General features: G+C 39.9%; 3 protein-coding genes across 4 annotated transcripts; all 3 read right to left on the minus strand.

Moving 5' to 3' along the window:
- Positions 1–1,594: 1,594 nt before the first annotated feature.
- thrsp (thyroid hormone responsive) lies at positions 1,595–2,248 on the minus strand. Its single transcript, XM_008290353.1, has one exon. The coding sequence runs from the start codon at positions 2,173–2,175 to the stop codon at positions 1,756–1,758; it is 420 nt and encodes a 139-aa protein (XP_008288575.1). The 5' UTR covers positions 2,176–2,248; the 3' UTR covers positions 1,595–1,755.
- Positions 2,249–4,054: 1,806 nt separating this feature from the next.
- guca1c (guanylate cyclase activator 1C) lies at positions 4,055–5,821 on the minus strand. The gene is made up of 4 exons (XM_008290369.1): positions 5,627–5,821; positions 4,997–5,146; positions 4,375–4,462; positions 4,055–4,191 (listed from the first exon to the last, which is right to left on the minus strand). The coding sequence occupies exons 1-4, from the start codon at positions 5,819–5,821 to the stop codon at positions 4,055–4,057; spliced, it is 570 nt and encodes a 189-aa protein (XP_008288591.1).
- Positions 5,822–9,380: 3,559 nt separating this feature from the next.
- Positions 9,381–16,942, minus strand: c15h3orf52 (chromosome 15 C3orf52 homolog). Of its 2 annotated transcripts, none has more exons than XM_008290355.1 (8): positions 16,668–16,942; positions 13,889–13,960; positions 13,373–13,447; positions 13,027–13,113; positions 12,576–12,714; positions 12,132–12,292; positions 9,958–10,028; positions 9,381–9,866 (listed from the first exon to the last, which is right to left on the minus strand). In XM_008290355.1, exons 1-8 carry the CDS (start codon positions 16,722–16,724, stop codon positions 9,662–9,664), a joined length of 867 nt encoding a protein of 288 aa, XP_008288577.1. In that variant the 5' UTR covers positions 16,725–16,942; the 3' UTR covers positions 9,381–9,661. The 2 variants fall into 2 exon arrangements, with proteins under 2 accessions (XP_008288577.1, XP_008288576.1); XM_008290354.1 differs by having other exon boundaries at positions 12,576–12,717.
- Positions 16,943–17,662: the final 720 nt, after the last annotated feature.

Raw genomic sequence — 17,662 nt, forward strand, 5'->3', positions numbered from 1 at the left:
ATGTTAGCTGACAGAGAAAGATCACTTAGCAGTTAGCAAGAAAATTATGTATGGTAACATATCTAAATCCTATAGACACAGACCTTGATTACCTGTAAATTTATTTAGCTAGGAAGAGTATTCGAAGAGGACTAAAATGAACCATTGTACATCATTCTACCATTTGAAATAAGCAAATTATGAGCAATCCTGCAGACAGTGTTTTCCTTTAGTTAACGACAAGCTATGTGCCCACTGGCAACTTTTGTTGCCACTCACAGAAATAAGCCCATGAACAAAAAAATATTTATCTCAGGTACAATTTTTTGGGGGAGGGTTACTCTAGAGACTTGAATGATTAAATAATTATAAATATGTTTGGGGGGAAAATCATTAGAAATGTATGAAAATTACCTCTCTCCGGGAGGATTTGCATTCGCCATGCCTTCAGCCGGAAGGAGCAGGAAGCAGATGATGTCATGTGACAGGAAGCACTTGGAAACTATTTTTTATCAACCAAAACCTTTGTCTAAGGTGTCAATTAGCACATAAGTGGAAAAAGTTGCTTCAGTAGCTTTGGGATTTTTTATTGTGAGTTGAAAATGACATTGATACACTTTGGCAACAATTGTTGCCAGTGGAGCAAAATGGGTTAAGTTTTTCTGATTCATGTGAACAGTGGCAAGGCAGGTCTGTTTGTGTAGCACAATTCGTACCCGAGGCAGTTCAAAGTGCTTCACACAAAAGTATTAGAAGACAGATAAAATCAGTCCACAAAACGTAAACACAATTATTAATTAATTACATTAAAAGCAAAGAGGCAGATAAAAGCAATTTATAAAAACATAAATATAATCATTAATTAGAAGGGTACAGATAAAATACTTTCAGCTGTCATATGCACGACTAAACAGAACTGTTTTCAGCCTGGATTTGAACATGAGTTGAGGTCTGTCTCACATCTTCTGAAATCCAGTTCCAGATTTTAGCTGCTTAAAACTGGGCCTGTGTTTGGTCCTGACTCTGGGCACCAGCAGGAGACGCCTCCCTGAGGTTCTCCGAGCCCCACGTGGTTCATACGGCACGAACATGTCAGAGATGTACTTTGGTGCTGGACCATGGGGAGACTTGTACACAAGCAAAGCTGTTTTAAAGTCTATTCTCTGAGCAGCAGGAAGCCGGTGCAGAGACGTGAGCGCTGGGCTAATATGGTCGTACTTCCTGGTTCTAGTCAGGAGTCGAGCAGCAGCGTTCTGGATAAACTGCAGCCGTCCTACAGCTTGTTTAGAGAGGCCAGTGAGCAGGACGTCACAGTAGTCTAACCTGCTGGAGACAAACACATGGATTAGTCTCTCTAAGTCTGGCTCAGACACTATACCTTTGATTTTGTTTTTTAGATGATAAAAAGCTGCTGATGTGGCTGTTCAGGTTTGAGTCCATAATTACCCCTTGATTTCTAACCTGACTTGAGCTTTTTTTTCCTTTGTGAAATTGGATGTTATACATAAATCAAGCCTAGAACATTTCTCTGGTCATTTATAATCAACAACTAATTGCAATTTTCTAAATATATATACAGTATTTTGATTAACATGAAAAGAATAGACACAGTTGATCAGTTTTGGCAATGCACATTTATTCCATGTTCATGAAGTTGGAAGCATGACCTCACTGAATGTAAACAGTTCAGACATTTGACATATTTAGGTGACACACGCTACACTAATAAAAACAGCAGATATTTGGTTTGATGTCCACATATATTATGTTTTGCCGTTAGTTTGCCACTCCGATTATGTCCATGTATTTCTCTGTGAGGCTCTGAGTCTTCTTGGTGAGGTCCCCCATTACGGAAAACAGTCCTTTCAGGTGGAAGCGAAAGAGAACTTCGGGATCTGCGTCCAACAGAGGCTCCAAAGACTTGTTAAGTGCTGTGCTGTTCTTGGCCTTGTGGTCATCCAGGGGAACGTGGCCGCTCTCCACTGTGTTCCGGATGGCCTTGAGCATCAGGTAGTTGTCGTACAGGTCTGTGCAGGTCTCTTCTGCTGCTTCGCAATCCCAGAGCTCGTCAGAGGGCAGGTCTCGCAGCAGACTTGGCAGGAGAATGGTCTGCTCCATGTCACTGACGGCTAAGCTGTATCGTCTCAGAGCCAGGAGAAGGCTGTTTTTGTTGAATCTGGCTTCGGCGGGCTGCATGGTTCCAGGTGGATGTGGTCGGCTGTTCCTGTGCTGTTGTGGCAAACAGTTGGAGGCAGTGTGCAGTGCGAAGAAATGAGAGCGAGCGCTGGAGTTTATATGATGAGTCCAGGTGGGTTGATCAGCAGAGTTGCATAATAGCATCATCCGATACATTTTTGGAACACTTTGAGTGCTATTCAGAGTCAAACCTTATCTTTATTTGATTTACACAGCCACAGCCCACAATGTCTGACTACTGTGCCCCAAAGTAAACCCCTTTTAAATCATTAACCACGCAGACCATTATATCTGAATGACCTCAGTAAAAGAGAATTGCATGGTTTGTTATTGATTTTTATATGTCCCAAAATAAGCTGAGCAATGCTAAATTGCAATCCAAAGTAAAGAATCTTGGCTTAACAGTGTTCAAGTTTGGAAGTTATTGAACTCTCAGTTCAGCTGTTATCTGTTTGCACACAAAGATGCACAGAGACAACTTGTGTAATTAGTTTTAAAAAGCCAAATTCAGCTGATATGGTTGCTGGTTTTAAGGGAGGCCAGCACTGGATGCCAGAGGTCCAATTTGGTCTTGGTGCAAACATTTATTTGCGGGTCAGGCTCCTCTCCAAACTACATGACAGCTAGTTATAGGGTTATTTTGTGTGTGTGTTTTTTTGTACACAAATGGAAATAAAAGCTTTGCAGACAGTCTGTCCCTTGGCACACTTTCTTTAGACCATAATTTGGTAAAGTAAAAAAATGTATCAAGAGTTCTTATGCTTAAAAAATGGCATCCTTGAGCTCCTTCAGTTATGTGTCTATATTATGCAATCTTCAGTTATCCATTGACCCTCCAACAATGATGCTACATGCCATATCATGATTTTATGCTTTCTAACCTTCCTCATCCACAGTTTTCTTATGTTGCACTTAGTTTGCAACAGGAGTATGTTGTAAATTTTGTGCATAGTCACAGAAAAAGTTTTTAAAAAAGAAAGAAACGTCTAGTATGTACAATGTGGAACCTGCTGTGCTACTTCTAGACCTGCATCTTAATCAGGTGAAAAAAAAAGAAGAATCCGTTGCCAGTGTGAAGATCCTCAATCCTCACACTGGCATTATATTTGCTTACTATTCAGTTTTTAACTGGTAATGTAGTTTTCATGCAGATCTTACAAGGTTAACAACACAAAACAAAAAAAATATACAACCCCAGCGAGTGTGTGAGATGTTAACCATAAAGCATTAACATCCAACACTGTATCATCAGCTGACATATTAAGTGAACATGGAACATTGGAAAATATTTTGTGAGAAATTCACATTGCATTTTGGCAGCCTTCAACTGGACTAATTAGAGTTAAATTGCGAATTCAAAATATTCAATTCTAAATCAAAATCAATCATAGATTTAAAAAAAAAAAAAAAGAAAAGAAAAAAGAAATCCAACGCTGTTGAGACATTTTGAACCAAAGAGATCGTCTCTGCTTCTCTCTTTGTGCCTGACAGTTCTGCAAACGTAGAGATTTCCAGCTCAAAAAAAACTTTTCAAGTAATTTTTCCGCCTCACTTCGCACCATCTGCTTGAACCATGATGGGGACCAGAAAGCAGATCGGCGTCTCGTCACCGACACATCTCCCGTTAAAGTGTTTTAAACCTCGACCAAACTTCATAAAGCCAGGTGAGAAGTGTGAGAGCACAAGCAGAAGGAACAGAAGAGGGTAAATTCTCTGTTTCCCTCCGGTGACGTGCAGAGTTCAGGTCCTGCTCAGTCAGTCAGTTAATTCATTGCAGTCTGAGATGGGACTTGGCTCTTCATCAAGTGCATGCAGTCTTTTTCGCAACACTTCAATGCGATCTCAGCTCCCCACGCAATCCAGCTTGTTGATCAGCGATTCAGTTTGTGTCTTTTTTCCGTTGGCCCTTGACAATGATTTCCAGGACGTGAGTGAGATCCATCATCTTGGTCAGCATTTCCATAATGTCAGGATGCTCTCTGGCTCCGCTGATGAACTCTTCCAGCGTCAGCTCACCTGAGCAGATAGTAGAGGAGATGAAAAGGGCTTTTAACACATTTTAAATAAAATGGTATTTTAAATGCTTCATATTCATTTCACTCCATAAGCCCTCAGACACCTCATCGTAGCATCATTTTCTTCTGAGAAAGCTGCTGATATGTTCAGGGTTATATCATTTGATCATAATTTATTAGTTACCTTCTCCATTGACGTCAATTTTCTCATATATAAGGGTTACAATCTCCTCTGGAGGGATGTCGTAACTTCTGGTGATATCTTGAATAGCCTGAAAGAAGAGTTTAAAGGGGTTAGCCGAGGAGACACCTGCCGAGGATTAACAGTTTCGTGCAGTGCTGTGCCTCTTTTCATTCACAATCTGCATAAAAGAACTGATGAGTAACATGAAGAGCAAACAATATTTTCAAAAAACATCTGTATAGTAGTCCAGCTACGTCTTTTGTTAGCCAGAACTGAGCCTCTAATTGAAGTGTTTTACAGAAAGTAGGTCATGATTTAATTTTACTGGTGAAAACAGTTAATAACAGGGGAAACGGTGTCATATCAGCAGGACATGACTGGTTTATATGACACCTTTTCATGACTTATGACTTACTTAGTCGGGGAAATAGGTTATAGCGAAGGCCATATTTAGACTAAGGGTTTACATGAGAAGCCCCCGGATTAGGTGTCATTTCTAGTTCACGACCAGTTAAACACTTTTCCACCGCTTCAGAACTGGGCTTCACCATTCAGGGAACTGCTCAGAGGCTCAAGTGCTGAAGTGCAAATCTGAGACATTAAAAAAATAAATATACTGTACCTTAAATATAGTCTCCAACTCCTCCTTGTCAATTTTTCCGTTTCCGTCTTGATCAAAGAGTTTGAAGTACCATTTTAATTTCTGGTTTATTTCTCCTTTCAGCAATAAACTAATTGCTGCGATGTATTCGACAAAGTCTATATAGCCATCCTGCAGGAAAGACACAGAGAAAGGACAGTAAATCACCCTGAAAAAGATTTATTTTAAAGTGAAATCATCTATCATTCTGTGCAAAAGCTGCAGCAGGATTGTAGTTCTGAGGGAACTGTAGCAGATAGTAACAGGCACCGTGAACTGTGTATTAGTTTAAGACTGTTTGTCCTATACGGTGTGAAGGAGTAAACAACTCAGAGTAGAGTTCACCCTCACATGATCCCTCTTAAAAAGTCAGGGACCTCCATAATCTCTGGGCATTCCTTTCAAAATGTCACACCATTTGCAACAATAAAAAAGCCTTTAACCTTTAACTGCAAAGTCTGGTGCTGGAGCAGATTCTATTGATTGAACAAGGTGCTTGTGTTTCACCGAGCAACTGTCTGGAAAATTGTGTTTCTTTAAAACATAATCTGACACAAACCACATTTTCCTGAGCAGGGGAGAAGAAGGAATATCCTGCAGGCGTTCTCTTACCCCGTCCATGTCAAAGGTGAAGAAGACCTGGTCCACATAGCTGCTGGCCTCCTCCGTCATCCCGTTCATCTCAAGCATCGTCTTCAGCTCAAAGAGCGTGATGAGCCCTGAGGGGGATTCCCTCATGAATTTAGTGTACCAGTGGTGCATGTCCTCCTCCAGGATATCATCCAGGTTGGAGCTGTGGGCACCCATAATTCCTCCTTGAAAGACTATCTGATTTTTGTCCGGAGTCCTGTCGAGAGCTGGTGGTGAAACTGAGTCTGGGGAGGACTGGATATTATCCGCAGCTCTGAGGGCTGGCTGAAGCCCCATACAACGACCGCCTTAATCTTTAATTCTTAGGACGGCCAAAAAGAGAGATAACCCCTTAATGGGATAAGTGGAGAAGTCTTCCAAGAACCTCAGGCTATCGCATGCTCTACGAGTGAGGAGGGGCTGGATGCCAGGGTGACGGGATTCATGCGGAACAAAGGAAGTTCACGCAGGTTTGACCTCTTGGCTTTCAGCGAAATGCTTTAACTCCATGGTTCCATATCTGCCATGGAATTAGTGGACAAGGTCGCACCTCCAAACAAAAAAAAAACCAAAAAAAGAACACTTCATTTCCATTTATCTGCTTTTTTTGGTGCAATTTTTCTTTAGCAAGACATTGTCATTCATTTCATGTTTTTAGTGAGGAACATTATACTCATAATTAAATAAATAAATACAAAAAAATGACCTAACCATGCCCTCATAGCTGTGTCCTCAGTCACAAGGGTTATTGCAAATCCCTGGGATTCCTCAGCAAATTATCTTAGGGAATTCCTCTTGGAACTGACTTATCCTCTTTTCATAAACATGACCAGAATATTTCCGTGGTTTCACACATTAAGCCTCTCAGGAAATTTTACATAACGTCAATATTATTACACCTGATACAGTCATAGATTATACGTGCAAAATAAATGAAAACAGGAGAGATATGTACACATGTGCCCTTTTTTCGTCAAGACCTAACAATGTGGGCTTTTAAATTTCATGCAGCAAGTTGTGAGTATTAAAGGTCTGGTATTTGTCACATCTTTAGTTTGAAATCATTTTTCAAGGTACAGTTGATTAAAGTCAAACATAAAGGAGCAAAAATGGTATTTTGTTGGCTCAATGCATTTAATTTCTAAGCATGCTCGTCTTTCTCACGACAAACAAATGAGCCGACCTCACCACATTTCTGTTAAAGCAAAGACATCTAAACAATTGACTGATATAAGTATAAAATCATCACTCTAATGACACAAATTCAAACACTTTCTCAGTTTCAATTCCCATCACAAACACAAACAAGGAATTCCTGCAGCTCTTTGATGGTGCTTGTACAGCTCAAAGTACCTTCTAATGCAGCATTATATCACCGCCTACATGTGAGATCTGTGAGTTCAATCGAGTTCTTCACACAACAATTACAGTTTTCTGGGGTGATGCGTCTTCTTTGAACACCAGCGTAGACAACACTTCACACACACATCTCATTATGGATCGATACACGTTTAACCAGCATGTTGACCCATGACAGACCTAAGTGTGACCCATCTCAGAAGATCATGCAGAGTTCGACAGGGGCTTGACAGTAGTGGCTGCTATTTAAAAGAACAAGGCTATCAAATCTCAGAGAGATTATTGGAGTTAATCTGGCTTTAGACGATTAACAATTCTCAAAATAGGATTGAGAAGATGGACCACCGCTGACCCGACAACTCAGGCAGCTAACGTCTATTAGGTATTCACGTCCAGAATCAATGTTGCCGCACGGCGCCCGCATGATCCGTCACCGCTGCCAAACAGATTAAGAAAAGTGTTTACTTTAACAGAAAAGGGCTAGACATCTGCAGAAAACACCCCCTGTGACCCTAAATACAGCAAAGAGCAGCTTCAGTCAACTAAAGGTCTCCAGCCTGAATCAATAAACTGAGGCTGACCAGAGATGTACCTTTTTCAGTTCCAACATTTGCAATATTTGAGGATTTCAAAGAGCAGATGGCGTGATGTGGTTTTATGTACAGTAATATAAGCTGTCGAAATCTATTGGATCCCACTTATGCCCTGCCTCATTTCAACTTGACCTTTTGACCAGCAGGTGACAGTCATGCAGCAAGAACATCTGACTGCACATGAAAACTTATTTCCCCCTTTACAGAAATAGAATGCAGCCCAGGATAAAAAATATGCTTTTATTAGATAATCATATATGACATTCTGATATTCCCTTTTCAAGTACATTTAATTGTGTTTTTTCAAAATAGAATACATTAGAATAGAAATACTTTGTTGCTCCCCAAGAGGAAATTCTGTTGCAAGCAGAAAGAGTAAAGTGACCACCACCACAACACAAATAAATAAGCAAATAGTCAATACGCTCACAATATGAAGTCAACAATAAATCTTTAAGTCTTTCAGTGAAATAAAAATAACCGAACGCGGAAGGCAATGATTTTATGTGCACCGTTATCTTAAAGATAAGTCACTGCCATATAATTTCCACACTTGTTTACACCACACGCTTTCTGATCTTTGTGACAGTTGTAAAAAGGAGGGTTAACCTGTCCTAACAGCTAACCAGCTAACCAGTCAGCTTCATTCCACAAGCTGTCATCATGCTGAACTGCTGATCCAGATATGCAAACACTTCTTTATGTAAATTGCTTTAAGCTATTGGATCCTGAAGAAACACTCTCTCATCTTGCCTGTACTGCTGTTGATGTACAGCAACATGACAATAAACTTGATTTGATTTGATTAAAAAAAAAAAAAGTACATTCAGACAGATAATGCTCTTTGAGAAATAAATCTTGTAGACTGCAACCGGCTGAAGCGAGGCCTAATGAGCACCCTGCGGAAGAATGACTGTTCGTGACCAGACAATTTGGCTTACTCATTAATCAAAGCTGTAATCTCATTAGATGGCCGGCGTGTTGACATGACGGCTGCCAGAAAACGGAATGAAATCTGACGTAAGGACACGGCTCTGTTTGATAAACATGTGAATGGTGCACCATCATCTTCATCCACTGCAACTACCTGCTACTTTTTTTTTTTTTTTTTTTTTAAGCTAATCGGCAAAAAAACCACAGTGCAAATTCATGATTGTTCTCTGCAAATACAGGCACAGAAAGCAGGCAAAACGCAGAGAAAAACAAACTGTTACAGTTGCATGTGGGACGTGGACTCCCTCTGCTGGTCAACCACGCAAACGCAGCAGGTCAGCGAGGAAAATCACAGGACGATACTATATACGCCAAATAAAACTGCAGACAAATGTAAAAAACGTGTTGGTCATATACTACACAAAGCAGGAATCGTTTGTGTACAGAAAACATAGTTCATATGAGCCTTGGCAGCCTTCGTTTAATATATGAGACTGACCTTCCTGAACTAAAGCTGATTATCTTACAGTGTTTGTTGCTGTCTAGGCAAATGTGTCAGCGGCGTTCCAGTTCCGGTACACAAATCAAGTCTGGTGACGCAAAATAGTGGCACAGGTATGCAAACACTCACATTTTGCATGAAGAAAATACTTCACAGCAGTTTTTTTTTCTCCTCATGTACAAACAGCCGTACATGAAATCACAGTGACAGCGAGGGAATTAATATTTAAACAAATATTCTTCCAATTAAGCAATGCAAAGTTTATACACTATAAAATCTCAAACTGTGTGTCTTAAACCCCTTAAAAGCTCTAATTTTGTTGTCATTCTCTTGTGGATTAAGCCGCTCAGTTTGGCAGGAGGAAGGTGTCCTTTTAACCCGATAAGTCCTGCACACATAACACACAATGCGGTCATCCCCATGACAGATGCACATTAGTGTGTGTGTGTGTTGTGCAACTGCTGCTTCCTGTGGTAAAAGATGCATCATATGCATACTCGTGGGAAAACTGCACACAAGTCTGACAGGTCATATGCAGCATCGTCCGACTTACGGGAGGTTTAGGATTTGGTCAGCGTCTCACTTAAATTACTAAGAAAACAAGACACTGTGGTTTTCTGTGTCTCGTCATCAGTGTCCTGAGAACATTTTTAGGGAAACGGGATCGATGAACATCGGCCCCGACTCAGCTGACTCGACAGGCTCCTGGTCATACAGAAACTGTCGAAACACGTTGTACACCATCTCCCTGCTCAGAGTGAAGTTTCTCAGCTGATCCTGCTGCTCTTCAGGCAAGACGAACGTCAGCTTGTAGTCAGCGGTGACCGAACCGTTCCTGAGGGGAAGCAAAACAAGTTCAGCAAACGGAATCCAATGATTTTTATGTTGAGAAATACAGTTTATAAGTAAATATGGTGTACATTTACCTGAAAGCAAGTACTTCAGCTTTGGAGAAGTATCGCCCCAGAGCAGGGGAGGATCTGTAGAGGTCAGCCATCTGGGTGGGGCAGGTTAAAACATGCAGAAGCAATCATGAGACGGGAATGTTGTTGGCTGACACTAAACTACTTACAGTCTACAAAGGAAGTAGGCACAGCGTGGTGATATATCATTTAGATGTGAATTGTACCCTCTTACAGTAACTGCATTACTTTTAAGCTGAGTGGTAGATTTTTGCTCGTATGTGAAATTAAAAACTAATTTACGATAATAAAAATGCAGCACCCACAGTCGGAACTCAGTGCTACAGAAGTCAGTACACCTTTCATTCCAGAGATTAAAATCATAGTTTTTTTCCCCCCATACGTTGTATGCCAACCTTTATTCTTGACAAACTCTACTCTCTTTGGCATTGAGGACAATAATGCTGCATAAATTCCTGGACAGATGTTCTGCTGTTCTTCAGAGACTATTGTTTTCAGCTGCTTTGTATCATTCTCATGCTGGAATATTCCTCTGCAGCCTGGGAGTCATCTTGTTTTAGTATATCTAAAGGCATTCATGGTGCATCTTTAAATGTCATTTTCTCAGCACTTTTTACACTCATGCAGCTCCATATGATCACACTCCCACCTCCCAGGACTATGCATTCACTGGGGGAGCTCCGGATCACATTCACACCAAAGCATTTCACTGCACGTTCAAAGCATTTCACTGCACGTTATATCATGTATAACTGTGTTTGTGACCAATAAAGGCCTTGAATCCTTGAACATGCTGCACCTCATTTCAGCCGAACACATTCATCTACCAAAAATAGGCTTCCAGTATTCATCAGGAATCTTTAGCGAAGTTTAATTCTCATGAAGAAGAGCAAGCAACTTTTTTTTTTCCTTAGATTTTGTCCAGAAAAATTGACATTATGCAACGTCCTTGTCTCAGCTTTCACAGAAAGTTTGATTGTCATAGTTATTTCCTGTCAAGTGCTTGCTCTCCAGTTTTTGAGAACTAGATTGTACAAACTAAACACTGTCTGTGGACGGGAGGATTAGTGGTACTACGGCTCGTTCTATACCTCATGACCACTGCTGCAACTGTGGGTTTTTTTTGTTTTTGTTTTTGACAGTGCAGTAGAGAGAGAGACAGGAAAGTGGGGAGAAGAATGGGGGAAGGAAGGATTTGAACTCATGACCTCCACATCGGGGACTATAGCCCCTGTACATGGGACGCCAGCTCAACCAGGTGAGCCATAGCGCCGCCCCTGCGACTGTTTTTCGACTGATTTTTAGTTCGTCACTTGGAACCATATCTCAAATATGATTAGACACAACCCACAGGTCCAAAGTTGAGCAAAGTTCTGCTGTTCACAGGCTCAACTTGGGTTCAGTCATCACAAGTCGGTTCACTTTTGTTGCACCGAGTTTCTAATTGAACCCTGTATATACAAAAAAACGGTTCCAAAATACTTCTTTTGGGTTAAAACGAATACTCAATTTGTCAGCTCACAAACTATGCAGTTATTAAGAGGTGAAACAATTTAGAGTCATTTGACATTTAAGTGATATCGTACAAGGTTGTTCTGTTGTGTACTGTACTTTCCAGTTCTTTTAGAGCTCCATTCTTCTGCTAAAGGCTGCTAAGTTAAATCCTCTGTATGAGATAAAAATAGCTGCAGAGGACTGAGCTATTGTTTAGTGTAGACTGTGACTCAGTGTTGCCATTATAAACTTTCATTTTCACATTTACATGATGATGCATAGCTGCCACTGTCAGCTCAGGAAGGAGCTCTCTTGTTAAATCAAACTAGAGTGTAGAATTTGATTTTTGTAACACAGGGTTAAAATTAAGTCGAGTAAACGAAACTTAAATGTAAAAGTTTGGGAAATGATAGTCAAGAAATGTGTGACAAACATTTCTTCTGAGCAGGTTTCTCATGCGAACACACACTGATGTCGAAGCTATATTAGCCATGTATGCATCAGATAAGTTCCTTATTCATGATGTCAACATGGGTGTGACTGCTAGAAAACAACTCAAGACTTAACAATGTCTAACTGTTTATACTTTACATTTGTACCCATGAACTGAATTCTAAATACAACCAATTCCCATAAACATACAAGGTGCACCTGAAATATTCTAATAATATAATCAGCCAAACCTTTATTTGAAGTTCTGCAGCGAGTTCTTGGCTTTCACTGGAGTGAAGGTTTAAAAGCTCCTCTTTGAAGAGCTGATTTGGCAACTGGAAGCTCCCATTGAAATAGTGAGGAACTTTAAACAACGAAGAGTCAAACTGGTCGTCCTCGTCCTCGTGGACCGCTGCTCAAACAGAAACTTGGGTCAAAGCTTTGAAATGGAAAAACTACTATTGAAATACACAACAAAACACAGTCAACGGGTCAATTGTATGACGGCTCCCATTGCATTGTGACTTTCTCCGGCCTTTAGCTGCCCACGTCCTTGAAACATTTGAGCTTTCATGTATGCTAAGTTGTTGAAAGATATCTTATTCTTCTCGCGCTGTTCTTTGATTTGCACTTTAATGAATCTAGCGTGATGTGCCAACCCTTTATGACCCAAACCACTCATCATAAAAACGTACCTGAGCACACAGCCATGGAAACTACAATCACAAGAGCCATAAGGACAAAGATGAAAATGATAACCATCCACAGTCTGATTTGTTTGACTTTCTCGCAGACGGGCTGGTTCAGCTCCTTCTTTATCCTGCACACGGAGCCCTTCTAAAAGCATAACGAAAAGGATTTGTCAAGACGTGGCCACAATCTACGAAGCAGCAACTCTGACACCAACGTAGGTTTTTGTACCACGTTAATGAGACATAATTTAAGATAGACACAGAACTAAGAGCGAATAAAAACTCCATGCGAAGCTGCAGGGAGGGTATTTGTGGGTATTTTATGTGTTTAATTACAAAGCATCAAGAAACAAAAAGAAAAACTGTAATGGATGGGAAATGATTAAACAGAAAAGCTACGTTTCCTGTATTCGAAACACAAGAGGGAAGAACCAAGGAACAGCGAGCGTCATACCTCTTGAGGAGGGTTTGCATTTCCAGCAGTCGTTTGACCTTCTGCTGCGTGGTCAAAAGGTATCGCTTCCCCATTTCCACCGTTGATCTGACAAAACATAAAACCAAAAAAAAAGTGTCATTTTCCTCCTTTCACTGAAAATGGAATAAGTCATGATGGGTCAGGGGGGTGGGGATGCTTTCACTTTCACGGTTGCTCAACGTTCGAGACAAAAATGACTTCAGAGGCGAGAGCTCAGTTTTTATCTTTTACACGGAAAAGCCAGAATAGCTATTTTTATTCTACAATAGAGACGACAACAGAACAAAACCAGGTACCTGAAAAACAAACCTTGATGAAAGCTCACCTGAATGACAAAAGCATCTGTCTCTGTTGCTTCAGGATTCCCATTGGCCACACCTTCGCCATTGCCTGATGTCACCTAGGAGTTGGCAAATATTTAGAAAGATTAAACACTGAACACCACCATAAAGGCTTTTTTTTCCTCTTCAAAATGACAATAATATATGTTGCACAGAGCCGGGACCGAAGAAATGTTCTATTTTTTAATTAATACGCACTTAGATAAAATTAGATCACAAATAGCACCATATATAAACTTGTTATGTTAATCAGGGACACCAATTATATTTTTTGTACTGGAGAGCACTTATATGCACATATACTATATATAGGACATGCAGTTGGTAGCTTTTGCTAATTAACATCATAAAAGTTTGCCTCTGTGTTTAATAAGATATTACAAAGCGTCAATACTAAAGCATCCACTGCAGAGAGAATGATGGAAAATAAAAATAAAAAACATAAAAGTTACGCTTCCTTTATTCCAAAAATAGAGGTGCATACCAAGGAACTGTCATACCTCGGTTGTGTTTCCCACATCCCTTTGACCTTGAGCTGCAACAGGCATCGCTTCCCCATTGCCACCGTTGATCTGGCATGAAACACAAAACCAAAGCATGTCATCTTCCTCCCTTTACTGTAAACCGAATAAGTCAACTCAGGTCAGGGTGTGGGTTCATTCACGTTGCTAAATGTTGATGGTGTCAGTTACATAGAGCTGCAACTGAAGATTGTTTCTATCCTCGATGAATATCTTGATCACGTTCTCTTTTAATCAACTCATTGTTTTGTCCACAAAACATCAGAAACAGGAAAATATGTCGCAATTTCACAAAGAGGGAAACTGTTTGAGTTCAACCCAAAACCAAAAAGGTGTAAAGGTGGCTATGACATTAGTAAGAAAAGAAAAGAAACATTCAGTAAGGTGAATATGGTGAATTCCTGGCACTTTGGCTTGAATTCTTGTTCAAACATTTGGTGGCAGCTGCAGACTTTCTCACGGGGTGCAGCTCAGTGCGTCCTGGACCCGTCCATTTTTGCTGGAAGCCAATTAATTTAGTCTTTATTTGTGTTTGTCTTCTGTGGTTGGATATCAAAACTGTCCTTTGACGTTCTTACGACTGCGCTTTAAATAATATCTGACACGTCACACGGCCTTTCCCCTCCTCTACTACTAGATGACAGCTACTGGCCTGATGGCTCAATGCATTGCTTGTGTTGCCATTAGAGAAAAGGCTGCTCACAGAGATGAGTGACTTCAACCAGAAAGTAATACAGAAGTTTACTGAGCAGAAAGAGAGAAGAGCCATTGTTCAAATGGCAGGGCTCCATTTGCAACCTTTTTTTTTTATTGAGTGTGTGAATTGATGAGCATGATGATCATGAAGCTGTATTAGTGTCACTGTAACCTGCACAGGAAGCTGCTGTTAACCACAGACAACTGCAATATTTATGCTTAACAATGAGGTCAGAGTGTACCTGCATTCGCTGTTTTTCCACTCATAGAAAAGACTGCATGTAGAATACATGTAACTGGGTTTAACCTCTGGCAAATCTGACTTGAGAACATCCTAGTTTATTACTTTGAAAGTCATTTTTGGTAGCACATCTGTGTGGTCACACCACAGCCACTAATAGCATCTACCACAGCCCGCAATGTGGGACGTTCAGGAAGCATCAATAAATTATAGAGCCGGTCAATAAGAAAATGTTCAGAGAGTCATATGTTTTGCCTTTGGCCAGGTGGGAGATGCAGAAAAATGAGGAAATTGGTCGCACCGGTGCTACCAGTGAAGAAGTTGATCTGGAGCCCTGAATAGTGTTTTTGTTTGATTATTTATGTCGTGTGTTTTGAGTTTGTACAGATCCTGTAAATATTGATGAGAGTTTGATGAATGGTTTTGAAATGTAGTTCTGTCCTCATAATGTTAAATTAGATTATGATGAGAATATCCTCCAAAGGTAAAACATTTGCATTCCTGTAAATAGTTGTGTCTGATGTTACTCATATTCTAATTTAAAATAAAAGGTCATTTGCAGATTGACCAAAGATTTTCACCAGCCACCACTGTTATCAATCTACCTACTGATTTATCCTTTTTTCCATCAGTCGATTCATTAATTAACTCATGGAAGTATTCGAGAATACGACTATAAAATGCAAAATGAGGATGATGTGTGTTACATCGAACTTTGGCTAAAGATTATATGATGTATTATCTTCTAACCAAGTTATAGTTTGGTCAATAAAAGAGAAACTGGTGGATTTGCCACAAGTTTACAAAGCTAGAGGTCATTTTTTTGATAATTCAGTCCAAACTCAAACATGTAAAGCAGGGGTGTCCAATCCTGGTCCTCCAGGGCCACAATCCTGCATGTTTTAGATGTTTCCCTCTTCCAACACACCTGATTCAAATGATCAGCTCATCATCAAGCTCTGCAGAAGCCTGATAACGATCCTGATCATTTGAATCAGGTGTGTTGGAAGAGGGAAACATCTAAAACATGCAGGACTGTGGCCCTCAAGGACCAGGATTGGACACCCCTGATGTAAAGTTTACTGTCACTTAATTAAGAAAAATTAAGTTAATAAAAATGTAACGTTAACTAATGGCTTTACCTCTGCTGTTATCTAGTAAAGGAAGTAATTGAAGTATATGCAGTAGGTTGGTAAATATTTGGGAATATTGCTAAAATATAGTGAACACCACCATGAAGGCATTTGAAGTTCACAAAGACAGATGTTCCCTCTTTGGTAATACATCCAAACATCTGGAGTTTACAGTAAGATGAGTAAGAAGAACATCTTCACATTAAAAATGCTGTGAAAAGTGATTTTTTTGGTCACTTTTTCTTGAACCTTCAGTCAAACATTGATCATGAAAACATCAGTTTCATTCTCTATTAGTCAGCTAATTCATTAATTAACTGATGGCATCACCTCTAATGTTACCTAAAAAAAAAAGTAATATATGCAGCAGGTTGCTATACTAATTGGGAATATTACTATAAAATATTGAACATCACAATAAAGGCAATTTTGGGCAAAATAATGACAATGTGTGTTACTTTAATCATCATTTTCTATTTCAATTATCTAAATATCCGTTTCATTCATTGATTAACAAATGACTGCCGCCCTAATGTTACCTAGGAAACAAGTAAACGTAGCACAAGCAGTAGTGAGTCAATGCTAATAATTAATATCTAGTGAGTTTAATTAGTTAATACCATAATTAACCTTCTATAATTAGACACATCATTAAACATTATTTTAGTCACCTTTCCCACTCACTCACCCGTCCATTAGCATCGTGTGCAGCTCCATCGTCAATTACTTGTAGCTGAATGTCCATGCTGGTGTCAAAAAACGAAGCCCCAAACGCGGAAGTGGCTGTTCTAACTTCTAATATTCAGAAATCCCGCAGCGTCCGCGGGGCCGTAAACGTCTCAGCTGCGGTTTAAGATAAAGTCAACAATTCCTGAAAAGAAAACAAACATTTAACTTTGAGAGTTCACATCGTCGGTACTGACTAGTTTCCTTCTCCTCTGCTCGTCTCTCTGCTTCGACCTCTCTTTTGAGTTTTCCAAGCGGCAGGTGAGTTTGTCTTCAAGTTTCGTGGGAGTTGACGAAGGCGGAGTGAAGAAGGAGAAACCGTGGGAGGAAACTCCTCCACAGAGTGAAGCGAGCGTGACACAACTCTGGTGTTTTACGGGATTCACATTGTTATGCGGCTTCACAGGCTAATTGCGACACTAATTTAGTAGAAATTTGAGATTAAAAACGTACATTTCTTCGCTCTGTACATGCCTCTGAAGTCGGCTTCAGCCCACGTGACCAGGTTGTTTATTCTCAGGTGTCCTTGAGGATTTTTATGATAAATAAACATTTGCGTAGCTAAAAGGAAGATGGTTCAACATGGCTGCTGTTTGCTCGCTGCTCAGTTTGATTTATTTATAGCGGAAAGTTCCTGCTCCAGTGTTATAAACTCATTACTTAAATTAGTTTTATGTACATTCTTTTTTTTATTATTATTTTCTTTTCTTTTTTTAAAACAGCCATAAATTAAATTTAAATTGAACAGGTACCTTTTGACCCAGCTATTGACACAGCAAACTATGAATTAAATGTCACCAGGACCTGTGTGCCTAAAGAAAAGGTCATTTTTGACACATTCAACTAAAGCTGCATTTCAGGATTAAAGTACTGATTACAGGGATTTTAATTATTATTATTATAGGGGACACATTTTGGGGGATCAAGCACATAATTTTCTGCATTTTGGTGAATTTT

The sequence above is a fragment of the Stegastes partitus genome, unplaced genomic scaffold (assembly GCF_000690725.1).
Source record: "Stegastes partitus isolate 25-593 unplaced genomic scaffold, Stegastes_partitus-1.0.2 Scaffold668, whole genome shotgun sequence".
In the NCBI taxonomy this organism is placed as follows: Eukaryota; Metazoa; Chordata; class Actinopteri; family Pomacentridae; genus Stegastes; species Stegastes partitus.

Coding starts and splice junctions, on each gene's coding strand:
- thrsp (XM_008290353.1), bottom strand. CDS start 2,175: ATGCAGCCCGCCGAAGCCAGATTCAACAAAAACAGCCTTCTCCTGGCT.
- guca1c (XM_008290369.1), bottom strand. CDS start 5,821: ATGGGTGCCCACAGCTCCAACCTGGATGATATCCTGGAGGAGGACATG. Junction 5,147..5,626: donor TCACCTTTGACATGGACGGG/GTAAGAGAACGC, acceptor TCTTTCCTGCAG/GATGGCTATATAGACTTTGT. Junction 4,463..4,996: donor AGTTGGAGACTATATTTAAG/GTACAGTATATT, acceptor CTCTTCTTTCAG/GCTATTCAAGATATCACCAG.
- c15h3orf52 (XM_008290354.1), bottom strand. CDS start 16,724: ATGGACATTCAGCTACAAGTAATTGACGATGGAGCTGCACACGATGCT. Junction 13,114..13,372: donor CAGATGCTTTTGTCATTCAG/GTGAGCTTTCAT, acceptor ATGTTTTGTCAG/ATCAACGGTGGAAATGGGGA. Junction 10,029..12,131: donor CTGCAGAACTTCAAATAAAG/GTTTGGCTGATT, acceptor TGCCCCACCCAG/ATGGCTGACCTCTACAGATC.